Genomic DNA, 14,361 nt, shown 5'->3' on the forward strand with positions numbered 1-14,361 from the left:
TGTGTGTGGTGATTATACAAAAATGTAGAAAAGAATGTGCTCACCTAGTCACAAAAAGTCTGTTTATGATTTCTTCACACTGGAAACAGGTTCTGGGATTGAATGTGAAGGATGAGCTATGTGGTATTATGCTCAAACTTTATGGAAGCAAAGAGCAACTAAAATTTAGCTTTGTATTATGTCTTTTGTGGGTGAAGGACGTCCCTGCTTTGATTGCACGTGTCATGATCATTTTACTTGCAAAAAGGGAAGCTGCATACAAGCTGCGATTGGAAGAAGCAGATTGAAGGTTTGAGAGGCAAATATTTACGATGGTATAGGGTAGGGATGTCCAAACTTGGCCCCCTGAAGAGTGGTGGGCTTCAACTCCCAGAATTCCCCAGCCAGCATGAGCTATAAATATGAGCAAGTTGCTGGCTGGGGAATTCTGGGAGTTGAAGTCCACCACTCTTCAAGGGGCCAAGTTTGGACATCCTTGGTATAGGATCTCCTGCTTGAGCAGGAGGTTGGATTAGAAGACCTCCGAGGTCCCTTTCAACCCTTGGATTCTACATTACCATTAATGTCCTCTCAGGATTCAGAAGCGCTTTAGAACAGGGGTCTCCAACCTTGGCAACTTTAAGACTTGTGGACTTCAACTCCAGCAAAAGCTGGCTGAGGAATTCTGGGAGTTGGAGTCCACAAGTCTTAAAGTTGCCAAGGTTGGAGACCCCTGCTTTAGAAAATGTGCCCAATGTCTTTCCTTCCATCCTTGCAGGTCATCTAGACAAGCGAGATAGGCTTCAGTGATGAAAAGCAGCTGAATGTGTGAACTGGCTCTCTTGAGAAATGTTAGCCTTCAGTGGGAGGTGAGGGAATAGCAAAGCAGCTGTTTGCACGGTGACACAGGGAAATCCGTACGATGGTATAATCATCAAGTGAGCAACATAAATGTGAGAATCAACTCAATAGGGGCAGGATTTCTAGCAAGCTTTCCGTGCCAAGAAACGGAGACCTGCTTTACCTTCAGAATGGATCTCAAGAAGAGGGACCCCAGAATACCCCTTTCAAAAGCCAAGGTGCTTTTTCAGCCCAGCCACACGGGCGGGGTGGGGGTGTTTGCCAGTTGCTTCAAAGCCAGTTGTAATATTTATAGCTTAGTCAAAGCCTGGCTGAATGTTGACGGGGGGCGGGGGGGGGCAGTAAAAGAGGCAAAGCGAGTGGCAGGCATTTCCTAAGACCTCAGGGGAAAAACAGACGGGTTCATTCCACAACTCTCAACTCCCTTGCCCAGCCATTCAGAGCAGCTGGCTAAGTCTCTGTGGCTGGCAGCTTAACTCCTCTTCTGGTTCCTGTGGGGTAGGAGAGTTAAATAGGACACAGATTCAGAGACTTAGAGTCTGTTTGCCGGGGGTGGGGGGTGGGTGGGGAAGAACGAGGCAGAGGAAGAGAGGAAATAAGGTGGAAATTGGCCAGAGCCCAGGTAAGCGCTCCTGTTTGGGCTTGACGAAAATAGAAAGTCCGAAGGGGGTTTTGGAGGGGCGTTTCGCAGCTTTGGACTCAGGTGCCTGAGCTACGGCAGAAGTTCAGGCTTTGCCTTTTGGAAAGAAGTCCAAGGGCAGATGCCAACTCGATTTTATTCCATTTTCCCCCCCCAGAAGGCGGCGTAGATGTGTGTCTCTGTGCGTGCACCTGCATGTGCTGCGTTAAGGGGGGAGGGGAGGACACGGTGTGTGTGTGTGTGAAAACAACATTCCCTCTTTGCAAATGTTTCTTAAAACGGTTTCCCCTCAGTGTTCTTGAGTCGGATCATCTTTTTTTCAACAGTTTCCAGAGATCGCACCAAACCCTCTTGCTCTCCCTGCCGTGGGGATTTGGGAAGATTTGATCGCCCATCCAAATAAACAAATGAGAGGAAGGAGGGAGGGACGAACGGAGGGAGGGAGGGGAAGTGAGAGATGTGGATCCAGCTGTAGGCATATTTCACAAATTGAAAAAAGAAAGCGCCACATGAGAATTCCACCCCCACCCCGGGATTCATTAGAGGAAGAAAGGAGAAAGGGTGATGGTGAGGGGGGGGGCAGTCCTTTTTGATTGAGAATTATTGCCCATTAAGAGCCAACCCTGCCCTGCAAAACTGCCCCCTTGGGTGAACCTGGGAGTGCATGCAGCAGGAGTTGTAGAGAGAAGGAGCTTTCCTTCCCTCGCTTTTGGTACCTGAAGGGCAGGGAAGGACCTGTTGTGGTGGTGCCTCATAGAAGCATCAGAGGACAAAAAAAACCCCGATGGCCATCAGGGGGCTTCTCATTAGGGCACAGGGAGACTTTGTTCTCCCCACACATCTCCTTTGGATCAAAAATGTAATTAAATCCTACCACCCCCTCAACCTTCTTTCATTATTTTGCTCTTCAGCTGCTGCATTATTAGAATTTCGACACAAATTCCTTCCCTCTCTCTTCCCCCTCCATCCGCCTCTGCCCCCTCCACACACACCCCCTGCATCTTCGATGCAGGGATTGCATCTCCTTGTCATGGAGGGAGAGGGGGGAAGGGAAATTTGTCAGTGCAAAGGCGCCCATAGCCACACTAATTTTATTTATTTGCTTCCCTTCCCCCCATTGACTGCAGAGCACTGATTTCAGCAAGTCAAACAGTGTATATACAGCAACCCCACAAGCTGAGCCTAGAGGAGTTTCCTATGTTAGATGACAGATTGGGAGCTCATTAGGGCTTTAGTCTTTGAACTTTTTATGAACACTGGGAATTTATGAAGCGATATCTCCATAAACCTTGTACCCGTTTGCCCATCAGATACATCCTTGGCTTCCCCCTCTTTTCTACTTGATGACTGTCTGCTGATGGCAACTCAATATTTTGAAGAGCATTTGGAGTGACATGAACATTCTGCAATAATCTAGCAAGTCATCACTCAATATTTTTGGCTATGAAATACTGAGAGAGCTGATCATGGGTCTATCAAACTCAACGTGGTCTATGCATGTAAGATAAGCCTTCCTCAACCCCTACCAAGAAATCGGGCTGAATGTGAGTCCTCTTGTAACACACAGCACGTGTTAGCATAGTCAGTGTGAACTAAACCTGGAGACACATCTAAGGCTATAAACAACAGAATGGTTTCCTCTTATACAAGCAGTAGTTGCACATTTAGGAAGGGGATCTCCAACCTTGGCAACTTTAAGACTGGAGGACTCCAACTCCCAGAATTCCCCAGCCAGCTTTGCTGGCTGGGGAATTCTGGGAGTTGAAGTCCACCAGGCTTAAAGTTGCCAAGGTTGGAGACCCCTGCATTGGAATAAGTAACATAGCCATGCAAAGGATCAACCTTGGTCTGAACATACAGTAAGGCATAGCAGGCAGATTCCCATGTTTCCTAAGCTATTTTTACTGCTTCCCACTGTGCAGATAACTGTCAAAAGTTCTTCAGTTAAAACCAGAAGATTGAACAAAAGCTACTTCAGATCTTTCTATGTCATCAATTTCTTCCTCCCAATAAAGTCATTTTGGTTCCATTTTGGTGCCTGTAACCTACGTATCTTCCCTCAGGATTGCATGTTTGTCGCAAGGACAATGTTACTCCACTTATAGAATGGTGATTTGACAAATGTAAGAGCACTTCAAGTTTATTGAATGTTGCAATTTTGGCATAAAATATGGCGGTGGTTTAATAAATGTTTACTGGTTACCTGATAACCAAAATGGAGGTCTAACTGGTTTTCCAACCATTTTCATTCACAAATCTTATATTATTTTAAAAACATTTGATGGGGAGGTCATACACTTGACCACGCTTACAAAATTTCCATAATACCTCACTGTAGTAGTCATTTTTAAAGCAGAAAATACCTTGGGCAGTAAAATTCACTAATCCTGTTTGTTATTTAAATATATCCTCCTGTACATAATGTGATTGTGCTACAAAAGCTAAAATTTTGAGAGGATAATATTCTTTTGAACTGAATAACTAATACGTGGAAGTTGACAACTGGACAATGTAAAAGGATTCTCTGTTCCTTTACTATGGCTAAAAGTTTGATTCTGCAACATTGGAAAGATAAATGTATGGCCCCATTCACTCAGTGGACTGAAGAATTACACTTGCCACCTATAAGTGGATTGCCTATAGACACGGATTTTGTATGGACAATATAATGAAATAGGGAACTCATTTTTACAAATTACAGTAGGTTAAAAAAGACTGAAAGTTATATAAATGTATTAAAAGCGAATATAGATTACTTAAAAATATTTACATTAGATAACCGCATTTAGAATTATAACTGTATAATATTTATTCTATTTTGTTTCTTTCCTTTTTTTCTTCTGTTGTATTTTTTCATATTTTTAAGCACTTTGTATGCATACTTTTGTATGTATTATAATTGTCTTTGTGCTTTGCTTCTTTTCTTCTTTTTCTGTTATTTTTTTAAAAAGCACTAAAATAAATAAACAAATAAGCATATTCTCCATTTTGTACTCCACCCTAGCTTGCTTTCCTTCTTCAGCAGCAATGGGGGAGTACCTTCAAAACGGTGCCCTGTCCTTTGGCTGGGTACCGATTTCCCAGAACGATTGCTTATAATTGCTGTCCAAAGCCAGCATTCAATAAAGACCCCAGCATCATTTAGAAGGTACTTTCTACCAGGGGTGAAGTCTAAAAATTTTCCCTACCGGTTCTGTGGGTGTGGCTTAATTGGTGAGTGTGGCTTAGTGGTCAGGTGACTGACTGGGCATGGTCAATAATAATTATTTTATTATTACTCCGTCTCCTCCCTGATCTCTGGACCTTTAAGCGCGAGCTCAAGACTTTCTTTTTTCACCAAGCGGGGCTGGCCTGATTGATTTTAGTATGGGGGTTTTAGTCGGTTTTAATTGGGTTTTTACCAAGGTTTTAGTTTTGATAAATTTTAGCTAATATTTTAAGTTACAGCGATTGAATCAGTTTTTTAAATTTGATAGTGTATTTTAAATTTGTTGGGATTTTTGTCGTTTTATTGGCTGTACACCGCCCTGAGTCTTCGGAGAAGGATGGTATAAAAATACGAATAAATAAATAAACAAATAAATAAATTATTTTTATAAATAATAAAAATAAAGTATACAAAACTTGAGAGGCACCGGTTTACCTTCTTTCTTTAAAAATAGAGGCTTCAGTCTACCAATTGTGTTTTACTGAGAGGCACGAGTCTACCTTCTTTAAAAATAGAGGCCCCGGTCTACCAATTGCGTTTTACTGAGAGGCCCCGGTCTACTAAATGCCTTTTTTTGGTAGGCACCAGTCTACCTTCTTTAAAAATAGAGGCATCGGTCTACTAGCTGCCTACAGCGCTGATCAGCTGTAGTGTGGCCCTTTGAAGTGCCGCAGCAGTCATTTAAGGCCGTTTGCTATATCACCACCGAGCGCTTCAGGGACAGAGAAGAGGAACGGCGAGGCATGGGCAGTGTGTGGGGGGGGGCAGGGATTTTTGCTACCGGTTCTCCGAACTACCTGCTCCCATCGCTACCGGATCATGCGATCCGGCCCGAACCGGAGCATTTCATCCCTGCTTTCTACCATCTACCCAAGGGCTTAAACCTAATGAGATAGAGCACATGGCTGCCTTGCAGCCCATAGTCTTGGGCTGCTCCCTTGCTTCATTCCTTGGTCCATATCTTCAACACATTTGATCACTAGGAAGTATAGTGGAGGAATGGTGCAGAAAGCCTTGATGGCGAACCTATGGCACATGTGCCACAAGTGGCACGCAGAGCCATATCTATGGGCACGCGAGCGTTGCCCTAGCTCAGCTCCAGTGTGCTGGCTAGCTGATTTTTGGGCCTTCCGGGCCCACCGGAAGACATGAAATGGGCCATTTTTGGCCTCTGGAGGGCCTCCGGGGTGGGTGGGGTGGGTGGGGAAGACTGGGGAAGGCTGTTTTCGCCCTCCTCAGAGTCCAAGAAAGCCTCTGGCACTTGGGGAGAGTGAAAAATGGGCACAACGTGCCATCGCCTTCTAAAAGTGGGGGGAGCACCGGGGGGTCGTGCATGCATGCGCGGCGGAGAGGGGCGCATTGAATTATGGCTGTGGGCATGCGCACAAGCAACCCCCGTGCTCCCCCCGCTTTTGGCACACGACGGCAAAAAGGTTAGCCATCACTTCCTTAGGTTGTAGGGGTAGCAATATCACTTCCTCCAGCCTCCACTTGGATACAGGCATCACATCACCTGTAAGGAGGCTGGGCCTTGGAGTGGATGAGGTGCTCTTTGCAGTCCTAGTGGCTTCTGCAGGGTTTTCTGTGGTTCACTCTCTCTGTCTTCTCTTAAGCCCTGTCTATGGCTGTGATGCCAGTAGGGAAGAAGCAGATGGACGAACTTCCTTCTTCTTTTCCTTCTAATGCTCTCCGTTGCCATAGCCTGGGGAGGTATTAATGCCTGAGTATTCTCATCACTGGGGACCCATCTGAGCACTTTGGCTTGGAGTCCAGAGATCTCTACTGATGTCTCCCTATCTGCTAATGTTCTGTGGGTACTTCTAAAAAAAGCCACATTTTGAATGTCATATTCCATCAATAGGTTCTCTTCCAGATACCTGATAATCATATGATTTATTTATTTATTTTTGCTCTGCTTTTATCTTTCAGATTAGCCAAATTTCTGTTCAGACCTCCAGGTATATGTGCCAGTTTCTCTGGCAAGCACAAACACCATGAGGAAAACAGCAGACATTGTGTTGTCTCTGAGTGGAGGCTACTGGTGGAGCAACAGACTTTCTTTGAGATGGAGAAAAACTAGCTGTAAGTATTATCGGAAATGTTTGCAAAGAGACCAGTTGCTACTTTTTAGATGATGGCAAAGGAAAAAATAGCCTAGTTTTATAGTAATAGCAAACAGTATATTATATTCTTTGGGACTTTGCACAGATGCTGTAAAATGTGACATTACAGAAAGAAGCTGCAGAATTCTTGCCTGAATGAATTAGAGGGAGAGAAAATGTTCCCATCTTGTTCCTAATACCCAAAATATGTGCAACAGGCATGTTCTATCACCTTTCATAATGATGTTATTTTTAAAACATTTACTGGGCCATTTCACCAGTACTCGATATTTTGCTCCATTAATAATAAAAAGCATTAGCCCTATACATTATCACTATAGAAGAGAATGCCTAGTTTCAGGCAAAGACTAAATGCATCATTTTTATGATAATTATAAACATCCAGTAATTCAAATCTCATAAATTCTATGTGGTACCTACCCTCTAGGTTCAAAAGCCATTCAAATCAAATAGCTACAGTTCTAAGGACTGTGAGCATTTTTTTAATATAAAAAAAAACTTTTTTGCTTACATTTTTTAAAGAGGTGAAATACCAAGTGCCCTTTTGGTATTGCACATTTTTAAAATGTGATCAAAAAGATCAAAAAGGCACCTGGTATCACTTTATAATTTGTGAGGTCAAAGAAATGATTTACAAGCTAAAGAAAAGTAAGTCAACAGTAATAGCACTGGTAAGTCCCATCGAATATTTTCAAGCATTCTACATTTCCTTTTGCAACACAATCACCTCCAAATTAATTTACGTTATTCACCAACTTATGATGACTTCCAGCTAGAACATCAAATCGAAGTGCTCTTCCTCAAAGTGTTGTTAACATGCATTCTTCTGCTTCTTCTCTCAGCAGAAAAGTATAACAATAACACTTACACTTATATACTGCTTCATAGTGCTTTTCAGCACTCTCTAAGCTGTTTATAGAGTCAGCATATTTCCCCCAACAAAGTAAGTTGAGATAAACTGCATTGCCTCTGTGGCCAAAATTAATGTACCTTAGGAAGGAAGCTGATATATGGTGATGTTCCGACAAATTTAATGGACAGTTTTAGGACAGCAGTTGGTGAATTCTCTCATGTTTTATTCATTTATTTTATTAAATTGGTTTGCCGCCCATCTCACTGCAAGGAGACTCTTTCATTACCCGTCAGTGGCAAATACAACCACTAGTTGAGTGTGCTTAAGGGTTAACAGATGGATGTCCAGGACAGAGTGTTTGACTTGAGTAATAGATGACTGACAAGAAGGCATTTTACTCAGACTGTCAGTTGGGTTATTTATGAATATGTTTCTTGAACTCTTCTGAAAGAGATCAAGACTGTTAATTTAAACAACAGTTTGGTAATCTTCTGGAAGAACGCCAAACCCATGCCTAAAAAACCAACCTAGCTGATAGGCCAGCTGCTTGCTGAGGGGCATAAGCTGAGGTGGGTGGGAGTGCACTGACTGAGCATTATGCCAGGCCTAGTGCTCTAAACTTGGAATCCATGTTTAAGAAAACTTACTTAGCACTCTTTCAATGCAGTGCTTGTCCATGAAAAAGTTCGTTTAAAAGCGTTTATGAAAACTAATTGTTCAGGATCCTATACTCTAAACCGGGGGTGTCAAACTCGATTTCATTGAGGGCCACATCAGAGTTGTGTTTGACTTTGGGGGGCCAGAGTGAGTGTGGCCAGCTTGACGTCACTTGTGGGGTGCCTGTGACAGCCTGAGGGCTCTGCCGGCGAAAACGGGCTCCCAAGCTCCATTTTTACTGGCAGAGGTACCATGGGCTGGTCCTTTGCTGTTTCTAGGGCAGGCCCGTGGGCCAGTTCTAAGCACCCTGTGGGCTGGATGCGGCCTGTGGGCCCTGAGTTTGACACCCCTGCTCTAAACTAAAATATGAAGGATAATATGGGGGAATCTACAGAGGCGTCAAGTATCTATTGGAAGCTGGGTGGATCCCAGTTCCTGACCATATCATCAAGTACATTGTCAGTGAAGAATTGAAGATGGTGTTCTTACTCAAAACAGGAAAACAGCACCTTAAAACTGGAACAGCTAAACATAAATTTAATCTGTCTCTCTGAAAGGCTGGGGATGAGGCCAAAGCGTCCTTTAAAAATGGCCATCTCTAAAAGGATGGGAAGAGGAAACCAAATCTGAAAATACTTTGTACCCAATACAGAAAAAGAAGCTTAATAAACTTCAGTGAACTATCAATCTCTGTAGCATGTTTTGAGAAAGGTTCATTAATGAGGATGCATGCAGTTAAGCTAAGCAGGGGGTAGTGACACTCACCCAAACCTACAACTGGGGGTCAAGTACAATATGTCAATAAAAGTTGCTGAGAAAATTGTTTCTTTTCACCTAAGAGCCTTACCTTTGTTAAACACCACTGCTTCCTAGATTGCTGTTATAAATTATTTACCCTAAATGCTACTGAGCCCTAGCCTAATCTTATATTTCTGGATCATTTTACCAGAGTCCTGAACATCCTACAAAGTAACATGATCTTTTCTTGACATAAGAGCATACACTATGCTTGACTGTTTCTCTTAAAGTATTGTTCCGTAACTATTTCTGGTTTTCATGGGATGAAAAACTATCTTAGCTGCTCTGCTGAACATCCATAAAAAATGTCTTTTGAGATCTTGATACATGTACCTTCTGTCTTTTGCAAACAACCACATGCCTTACTCATGTTTTTCTTGGCACTTCTGTTTCCTCAGCAACAAAAGTAATTGAGGTCTTTTCTTTCTCTCTTGGCTATCTCTTTCACCAGGACAGTTTTGGTGTATATCTAATTCTTAAGCTGAAAATTTCAGTTGTTTAGGAGTAGCACCATTGCATCATTTTGAATAATGGTTTTTCAAAAGAGTTCTGTCACAGACTAACAAAAAGAAAGGCATTTGATTAAATGTTCCTAGAAGAGTAATGCATTTCTGGGATATATTCTCACCTGTCTCTGTACACAAAAGCATTAAATGTTGTCCCATCATCAGAAATATCACTGTATTATTAATATGGTACTTCTGTCAGGTGTCCAAAGGCAAGATGATTTTAATAGCACATGTCACTTTCCCTTCCTTCTTGGTCTGTCAGGTATAATCCTACATTAGAATGAGATGTTCTAAGTGGAATTAAATTCTCTAATCAAATAATACCAACTATGGTGCCAACAAGATATACAGAATGCATCAAAATAGCTCTACTGCTGCTTGTGACCTCTACAATAAACAGGAAGATACTGTAGTTATGTTGACTGCTCTATAGCCTTTTCTAATTTTGATGTGACAGATTAAACCCTATTTTTCTTAGGATACTGGTGTAGGAACATTAACTAGTTTTGGATTGAACTCATTATAGAATCATAACAATGAATTATGTATCAATATTGAGTCCCATATTAATTGATTCTAGATTTAATCTAAATCAGAATTGATATCTTTACAAAAAAGTACTAGTTTCAGATGCATTTATTCACTTTTCTCGTAAATAGAATGAATTTTTTTCCTTGAGTTTTGCCATTCAATTATGGGAAGCTGATGTGACCTTTATTTGTTGGTTGGCTGCACTTTTAGAATACAGGTATTCTGTATTTCACCTGCAGCAAATGATGCCATGCTTAATGTCTTGGGTGCTTATGTAACGTTTTAACCTTTGCTTATGCTAGTTATTCATGATATACTTTTGTAATTTATAAGTACTGAAGGCTGTTTGGGCTCTGATTGAATTTAGAAGAGTTAAACAAAAGATAGTAAATAAAACAACTCTTCTAATCAATCAAATGTATAATAAATCTCATTGAAAAAATAGCAACACATTGAATAGATAATTTATGTTCTAAAATGTATATTAAGAATATCTAATTAAATACAACCAAATATATTCTTTATAAACTGTCAAGCAAGTTTTCTTTGATAACTCTGGATTATTTTCCACTCATGCTTAATTCCATTGCATCTAGGATGCTGGACACTGTGGTATCAGGCAGAAAAATCTCTGGGGCACTATGACCTTTCTTTTTCACAGTGTGAGGATGTTTATTCTCTAGCCCCAGTAGCTCATCAAAAGCTAAAAGGAAGCTCACACTGTGGGAATCCATCTGGCTGCACAAGGATTAATCTGTGAAAAAGCTCATTTGGCTACCATTCAGCTCATAATGCTCCTTTTAAAGAGAAAGAGGGAAGGAAAGAGGCATTAAGCCCCACAAGAAACATCCCAGGACACAAATACAACTGGTTCTAGAACTCGTGGAACCAAAAGTATTAAAAACCATCCTCTAAGTCAGGGGTCTCCAACCTTGGCAACTTTAAGACTTGTAGACTTCAACTCCCAGAATACCTCAGCCAGCAAAGCTGGCTGAGGAATTCTGGGAGTTGAAGTCCACAAGTCTTAAAGTTGTCAAGGTTGGAGACTCCTGCTCTAAGTTACTAGTTGGAATTCTACTGTGATGGAGACACTTGTGCATCTGGTTGCAAGATAAGGTAGCATTAACAGGTGAAACTGTGGTTACATGCAGTCATGGACGATGCTTCAATATATTGTGTTTGGTTTTCCTCTTCTCTTCTGCAGTGTTTGCCTGTTGGCTTTCGTTTTGCGCAGCAGAGACTTTCCTTACATGTCCCACCTCTTGCAAGTGCAACAGTGATTCCCTGGAAGTGGACTGTAGTGGTTTAGGCCTTTCATCCATTCCCTTGGACATTCCTACTAGTACCAGGACCTTCCTTTTCCTTAACAATCAACTCAGCACCTTGTCAGAACAAGCTTTTTCCAATCTTTCTGCTCTCCAGAGACTGGATCTTTCCAACAATTTCTTAGATCAACTTCCTGAGAATGTTTTCAGAGACCTGGTTAATCTTACTGAACTACAGCTGAGGAATAACAGCATCAGAAGTTTGGACAAAGATCTTCTGCAGAACACTGTTCTTTTGCATCAGTTGGATCTCTCCATTAATGGACTTGCTCAAATCCCCTCAGGCATTTTTGATGATTTGCCTTCTCTTCGCTGGCTTTCTCTCCGATCAAACCGTCTGCAGAATTTGGACAGGGTAACTTTTGAGCCATTAATCAGCCTGCAACAATTACATGTGGGAGATAATCCCTGGGAATGTGACTGTAATCTGAGAGATTTTAAATATTGGATGGAATGGTTCTCTTATCGAGGTAGGTACCACTAAAGATTGGTCTAAACTGAGGATTATTATTTGCTAGTTTACTATGGATTACCAGAAAGAAAAATCAGTTAGATATGGTTGATTCAACTTTCAGATCTTGGATTAGGAGGATAGTCACAGTGCATAATTTGACTTCGTTAATGACACTGTAGTGTTTTGTAGTTGGATTAGGCAGAGATATTTTCTTAGCCAAGGTCATTCAGCTTCCTGAGAGTGAGTTTATTTTCAATGGATCATGATGGGGAGAATATCCATTTCAATCATTCTGGAGTTTCTAAACATACTGTTGCAAATGCAGAAGAAATGAACACAAATCAAAGATGGGATAAAGCTCAACATTTGAGCTTCTAAGACAACAATCTAGTTTTACCACTTGTATGCAAGAGACTTGAAACGAAACTTAATCTCGGATTGTTTAATAGAGAGTCACTGCTTCAATAGGACCAGACACTGGTCACCCGTAAGCATTTAGATACTTCCATGTTTAAAATGGATCAACAGTGTATAATTGGGTAGTCACTAATGTTTTAATGGATGATTGTGACTAGATTAGTTGAGAATATTAATATTTTTGGCGGGAAATATTAAGTGTTTGCTAATGGTACTGCCAAGTATTCTTTTTGACACAGGCTGTTTAGTGGCTTCCCTTCCAAAAACTGATATTAATAATTAGTATTTAAATCTTCTGAGTCACCTTGGAAGTCTGTTTTACCAGAATCATCCCCAATACAAATTTATGTAGCAAATTCCTCACATTGTACTGTAGAAAGTTAGATGTTTCTACTGATTATTGTCCATTGTTGCCAATTTATATATAGACTGGCCGTAATTTTTATAGGTGCTCAAAATCCATTTCTAACTATACATACATTTCACTTTAGTTCTGGAGTTCTTGAGTGGACAGAGACCCTGTCATTTTAATTGTGATAATGTTGTCATTGACAGTCCTCCTAATAAAGCACAGTTAACATAGTAACAGCTCACATCTTGATTTTTCGAATCAAAAGTTGGAGAGAGCCACTTCACCCATCTAGTTGAGCTGCCTGGTCATAATACAATCAGAATTTAACATTCTTAATCAGTGTTTACCTAGCACCTGCTTGAACTTAACCAGTGAAGCTCATAATGTGTCTAAGTAATTGGCCACTCTCTTTTAAAGCTTTTTTTGTGTTGTTCTAGAATGTTTAAGGCTGCTGCTGCTAAAGCATTCTGTTCATTGCTTTTTATTTATCTTTTAATCTGTTTTTAGAAGTTTCGGTTATTTAAGTTTATTGTTACATACTTAAACATGAGGGAAAACCCAGCTTAAAGTGCGAGGTTTTCAAAAAGTTTTTTGCTTTAATAATTGTTTCACAATCCTGACTTTCTTGACATGCTAATGCAGTTACTATTTAGGTAAGCAACAGTAGGCCACTCCGATATTGAAGTATTCAGCCACAACAGCTCCACTGAAATGCATTATTACACTGAACCCAGTATGGGCTCACATGAGGGTAGGGAACTAAGCTTTTTTCTTTCTCTCTTATGGGATAGGAGGAAAGATAGACCAGCTGGCATGTACTTTGCCTAAGGAGCTGCGGGGGAAGGATATGCGCTTGGTACCCATGGAGATGTTTAACTACTGTTCCCAGCTGGAGGATGAGAACAGCTCTACTGTGCTGGACAATATTGGTCCTCCTTGCACTAAGGGAAGCCAAACTGCTCCCAAACCCAAAACAAGTCCTGAAACAGAAGAGGAGCCCAGTGTGGGTTGTCCCCAGAAGCAAAAACCACGACCCATCAGTGTGCGTCGAGCCATTGGCACAGTCATCATTGCTGGGGTAGTTTGTGGCATTGTGTGTATCATGATGGTGGTGGCGGCAGCCTATGGATGTATTTATGCATCTCTCATGGCTAAGTACCATCGAGAGCTGAAGAAGAGGCAGCCGTTAATGGGTGATACGGAGGGAGAACACGAGGAACAAAAACAGATCTCCTCTGTGGCCTGAATCTTCTTGGAAATTTGAAGCAGAATAGGATACAGCCAAGACTTAAGAATACTTCCTCCCAGGTGAGCAGATGGACTGTGCAATTATCCCATTGGTCCAATTAGTAAAATGTGTCTATGAGTTCAGGACACCTGGCCCTGGGTTCATGCCCACTTTCCTTTGTTCTTATGGAACTCCAGGTGAATAAAAGATGTCTTCTCTTTGCACCAGACTTCCCATTAATGGTCACATCTTGGGAAGGTCAGCCAAACAAGCATCTTTGTTTGATTTCCTGGTTTTTTTAATATATATTTTTTTGCAAATACCCATTGCCTCACAGAGTCTTTGGCACTCAAAAACATTTATTAATGTGTCTAAACTCCCCCCTGTGGCACCGCTCATGTTATTGTACAACCATTTATTCATTTT

At 41.3% G+C, this 14,361-nt stretch overlaps 2 protein-coding genes across 2 annotated transcripts in view; one reads left to right on the forward strand and one right to left on the reverse strand.

The window, feature by feature from the left end:
* Positions 1–14,361, reverse strand: part of CACNA2D4 (calcium voltage-gated channel auxiliary subunit alpha2delta 4) — a 179,951-nt gene that overhangs the window by 62,273 nt on the left and 103,317 nt on the right. The gene's annotated exons all lie outside the window — the stretch shown is intronic.
* Positions 6,653–14,070, forward strand: LRTM2 (leucine rich repeats and transmembrane domains 2). The gene is made up of 3 exons (XM_058190460.1): positions 6,653–6,770; positions 11,364–11,954; positions 13,499–14,070. Exons 1-3 carry the CDS (start codon positions 6,683–6,685, stop codon positions 13,951–13,953), a joined length of 1,134 nt encoding a protein of 377 aa, XP_058046443.1. The 5' UTR covers positions 6,653–6,682; the 3' UTR covers positions 13,954–14,070.

The sequence above is a fragment of the Ahaetulla prasina genome, chromosome 7 (assembly GCF_028640845.1).
Source record: "Ahaetulla prasina isolate Xishuangbanna chromosome 7, ASM2864084v1, whole genome shotgun sequence".
NCBI lineage: Eukaryota > Metazoa > Chordata > Lepidosauria > Squamata > Colubridae > Ahaetulla > Ahaetulla prasina.

Coding starts and splice junctions, on each gene's coding strand:
- LRTM2 (XM_058190460.1), top strand. CDS start 6,683: ATGAGGAAAACAGCAGACATTGTGTTGTCTCTGAGTGGAGGCTACTGG. Junction 6,771..11,363: donor GAGATGGAGAAAAACTAGCT/GTAAGTATTATC, acceptor TCTCTTCTGCAG/TGTTTGCCTGTTGGCTTTCG. Junction 11,955..13,498: donor GGAATGGTTCTCTTATCGAG/GTAGGTACCACT, acceptor CTTATGGGATAG/GAGGAAAGATAGACCAGCTG.